Below are 4,661 nucleotides of genomic sequence, written 5' to 3'. Positions count from 1 at the left end.
TGCCATGGCACCCGCATTTTGGTGCTTGATCGCTTGGTCCCTTCGCTGCTCTGCGGTAGTTCTGGTTATGCCGCACTGGCTTCAAGGAACAGGGGGGGGGTAACACTTGACAAAACACTGCAAATCCTACTTGGCCAAGGTCCAATTTACGGCTGTGATTGGTCAATAAAGGGGGTGACACTTGACAAGAGAGGACACTTGACACCGATACTACGGTACGTGAATTGTGGTTTTCATCCATTTTGACAAAATATTGGATCGTATTTGCTGAACGCCTCCGAAATAGAAAATAGAAAACATGGATGAAAGCCACAAAACATGTATTCTAGCAAATTATATACTAAAATACAAGTTTTGAAAACCACAATACAAATGCGCAGGTTAGCACTATAAAAACTGTTTTTAATAGCTGTAGTCTAAATTTTGTTGTGCTCCTACCTTAAGTACGATTCCATGTGGCAAGTGGAATTGACATACAAATCCTTCAACCCAACTCCTTTCCAAAAGTGTACCCACTTGGACTTCGAAATCTGCGCGGATAAGCCAACTGCAACCAGCGTTTCAAACTCAGATCAACGTCATGGTCGGCAAGCGCAAGTGGCAGGAGGCGGATTGGGAGGTGGCGCTAGCTGCGCAGAGCTACGTGGCCGTGTTAGCCGCCCCAGAGGAGGAGCAGGCGGCGCCGAAGCGTAAGTTTAAGGACAAGAAGGGTCAAAGGAAACCCACGAGACGCTCAACCCGCGCTCGGAAGGCACCAACGGACGAAAAAGAGAAGAAAAACGAGGACAATGACGTGGTAATGGAGACAGCGGAGGACACGAAGCACGTAGACCAGTTCTGGCTCGCTCAGCTGCAGGACGACGTGACCGAGGACATGCTCACTCAGGAGGACGTGAGTGTCCACGTCACGTGGCTCAACCGCACAGCGGACAGACGCTACGAGGTCGCGTACGACGAGCAGGTGGACGTTGGCAGCATCTTGTGCCACGTCTATCTGCGTGATCTGAGCACCACGGCGTTGGAGCTCACCCCCAAGTCGCTGGCAAGAGTGCAACGTTGTCTGACGCGTACTAAGGCCAAACTGGCGGGTGAGGACGTACCGGAGGACGAGAACGAAGAAGAAGACAACGAACGTCCTCCTCCTTCTCTGCGTCGAGCTGGAGAGGACGACGTCAAGACGTCCACAGGACGAGGCAAAGGCAAGAGCCAGAAGCTCAGCAAACGAGAGATGGCGATGCACATCTCTCCGCTGCGAACGACAGTGGACGAGGCCAAGTACCAAGACCGAGAGCTGCTTGGCTCACAGCCCTTTGAGTCCTTCAATGGAGACGTCTTTTCGGCCAATCGTGAGGTCGTACGCGCTGTGCTGACCAAGAACATCAAGCTGCTCCAGAAACTCACGACCGACACCGACGTGCACGCAGAGCTCAGCACGTTCGACGCTCCGCGCAGCACCGACGTCAGTCGTACTGCACTCCACTATGCTATCGACAACGACGACCTAGCAGCAGCCTCTCTATTACGTCAAACGGACGAGAAGGTGGACAAGGAGAAGCTTGCAGCTGCTCCAGAAGTGGCTCTGCCTTCACACTCGACTGGGCAGCACACAAGTCGCTTCAGTGACTACCATCGACGTGCTATCAACGCCAGTCGAGGAGGGAAGGAAGGCAACAACGCGCTGCTTGAAGACAGCTACGCTCCTCGTGCTGCGAACTTGGCATTGGACTATCTATGGCGTAGTCCGAACGCTAGCGTCGAGATGCTTACGCTGCTGTACCCGACTGGGGAGTGGACGAATGGCTACGTCGTGGGGAACAATGTGTGTCACTTGGCACGCTGTGGCAACTATCGACTTGTACGTAAAGTTGTGGAGACTCTGGAGAAGAATGGAGGCTGGGGATTCAATGAGCTGCACCATAAAGTGCTCGGTGATGGCTTGGCGGATGGAGATGCGACATTGTTGCCTCCATTTCGAGCTGTTTCGGCTATTAAACAAGCGCATCAGACGCGACTGCGACCGTTGCATCTTGCTGCTATTAACCCGAACACCAAGTATCTCGAGGAGCTCTGGGCTGTTGCAGGTGACGAGTTCAGTGCGATTAAAGACGACCAAGGGTACGAACCCATCCACTACGCGGCAGGATGCGAATCTCCTGAGCCAATGAAGTTTCTTATGGACAAACGCTGCGGCTTGTTCGGACGTACGAAGACACGTTTAACGCCGTTGATGTGTGCTCTGGAAGCAGGACGCGAGGAGACGGCACTCGCGTTACTCAAGTTCGCTGCCACGCCCGGAGAGAGCGGCGGAGGCGGCCGAGAAGTCGCTGACAAACTTGTTCGTGAGAAAGGACCAGGAGGCAAGCAGGCAATCCACTTTGCAGCACGACACGGATGTGCCAAGGTGTTGGAATACCTTCTAACCGAGTGTGGAGGTGCTGCAGAGGTGAATGCTGTAAGTGGAGGATCGAATAAGTCCACGCCGTTAACATTTGCGGCGCAGAATGGTCATTTGGAGTCTGTACGCGTCTTGTTGTCCAACGGAGCGCGTGTGGATCTGGGAGATAAACTCAAGAAGACGCCGTTGATACTAGCGGTGAAAAATGGCCACACACAGGTGGCTGCTGCGCTCATCAATGGAGGCGCCAACGTCAATGCTTATGATACCTCAGAGAACAGTGTGGCTCACTATGCTGCGAGCTACGGGTGGCCTTCGTGTCTTCAGCTGTTGTGTGATGTCGGTGCTGAATTGTGGGCTCCGAATGCGTGGGGCTTTGTGCCGCTTGCCTGTGCACTACTGAAACAGCATCGCGCTTGTGCTGAGCTCATTCTGGCTCAAGTAAGCGGCGAGGCGCAGCAGAAGTATCTAGATTTCAGAGACCGTCAAGGGCGTACGATGCTGTTCTTGCAGTGTCAGCACTCGCACAGTCTCGACCAGCTGAGCTATCTACTAGACAAGGGACTCAACGCAAACATAAGCGACTCGGAAGGCGAATACCCGCTGCAACGGCTGATCAAGCGAGCATGTGACGAAGCCCCAAAGACAGAAAACGGCAATACAAGCAGTAGCAACCAGGAACTATCCAAGTTCTTTTTGGATGCGGTTAGTCTGTTGCTTCGACATGGTGCTCAGCCGCAGTACGAGCTTTATAAAGAAGATGCCAAGGAAGAGGAGAAGACGCCAATGATGTTGCAGCCACTTCAGTTGGCGATGGTGGGCAGTCAGACCGAGATTGTAGAAGCTTTTGTTGAGCCAGACCGGTGTGCACTCCTGATGAGAGACCTCCGAATGGATCGGACGCTTGATGACGCAGCAGCGTGGGGCTGTCTTGAGACTGTACTTGTCGAATACTGAGCATCACGACAAAAACGTGACTGTCCATTGAAATTGGCAGAAGATCGAGACCGGAGCGTGAGAACTTCTTCACGTGGTGGCTAATCCAGGAGGCAGCCAAGCTCGTAGCCACGCCCGAACTAATTCGTAAGTGCGCGGAAAAGTGCGCCACAACGTCTGACATGATGTGCAAGAAGGACGTTGACGGATACACCCCTGTAATGCGGCTACTGGATCCGAGTCACGAGCGCAGTGTACCGCTCGCAACGAACCAGATCGATCCAGACAAGCTGCAGAGTATGCGTGACATCGACGCTCGACTTACTGAGCTGTTTGCGATTTATGCGGACAAGTCGGTTGCTCGCGAATCCTTTGTGCGCTGTGAGGATGCTTCACGTCTACGTGATCTCACAGACATCTCAAGCACGAATGAGAATGATGGCTCTGGTGGCGCTGTCCCAAGTAATGGTGGTGTTATCAATAACCCAATGATCGTCTCGGCTGGCTCTGATGATGGTGACGACGAGGGTGAATCAGATGGCGACAACAGTGATGACGACGATAGCGACGATGGTAATGTCGCCTCAGCTTCAGCTCCTCAAGACGCACCTGACTCGACCGCTAAGGGAGACAACAAACCCAAGATTATGGTGCAGTACGAGACGGCGTTGCATATGATAGCGAGACGGAAACTCACGAGCGAGCCAACGAACCCGTGGATGAAATTCTATGGCTGTGCTAGCAAGTCGGCTAACAGCCTCATGCATCTCCTACTGGAGAAGCGCCCCGAGTTGTTTTCGATGAACCCCGGTGACAAGGAAAAATCGCTGGTTAATTTCGTGCATCTTGGAAGCTTCAAGACAGCGCTACACTTTGCGGTGGAGTCTGGAGATGCGCCAACTGTTCAACTGTTGCTTGAACACGAAGCAAATGCCAACTTGTCTCCCGTACGATGCGCAACCTGCAAGGAGTTTGCGATCACAGACGCTATTGCGCGAGCGAGTGGAGAGCCAGCGATTAGTCGTGAAGCGCACCCACCTTGTACGGGTAGCTGCGGTACGAAGACGCTGCTGGAGCCGGCGTTATTTGAAGCTGTCAAGAGCAAGCACATCGAGTGCACGCACCTCCTACTGAAGCACGAAGCGGACGTGAGCTGCGTCTCTAGAACCACGCAGGAAACGCCACTGCACGTGGCTCTTCGAGCGAATGATGGGGCTGCAGTGAGTGCTCTTCTTTCCCATGGAGCAAGTCTCATGGCTCGTGATACGTTCGGTGCTTCTCCATTGCATCTAGCTGTCGTTGCACGACACTCTATTCCTGCAAAGGAAGC

General features: G+C 53.3%; 1 protein-coding gene across 1 annotated transcript; it reads left to right on the top strand.

The window, feature by feature from the left end:
• Nucleotides 1–580: 580 nt before the first annotated feature.
• PITG_12939 (uncharacterized protein) lies at nucleotides 581–4,541 on the top strand (the record flags this gene model as incomplete). Its single annotated transcript, XM_002900447.1, has 5 exons — nucleotides 581–649; nucleotides 836–3,258; nucleotides 3,393–3,778; nucleotides 3,962–4,445; nucleotides 4,535–4,541. 5 exons carry the CDS (start codon nucleotides 581–583, stop codon nucleotides 4,539–4,541), a joined length of 3,369 nt encoding a protein of 1,122 aa, XP_002900493.1.
• Between the last annotated feature and the right edge of the window lie 120 nt (nucleotides 4,542–4,661).

The sequence above is a fragment of the Phytophthora infestans genome, genomic scaffold (genome assembly GCF_000142945.1).
Source record: "Phytophthora infestans T30-4 supercont1.25 genomic scaffold, whole genome shotgun sequence".
In the NCBI taxonomy this organism is placed as follows: domain Eukaryota; phylum Oomycota; class Peronosporomycetes; order Peronosporales; family Peronosporaceae; genus Phytophthora; species Phytophthora infestans.
Note: the sequence above shows the minus strand (reverse complement) of the source record. Positions and strands in the feature narration are given on the sequence as shown.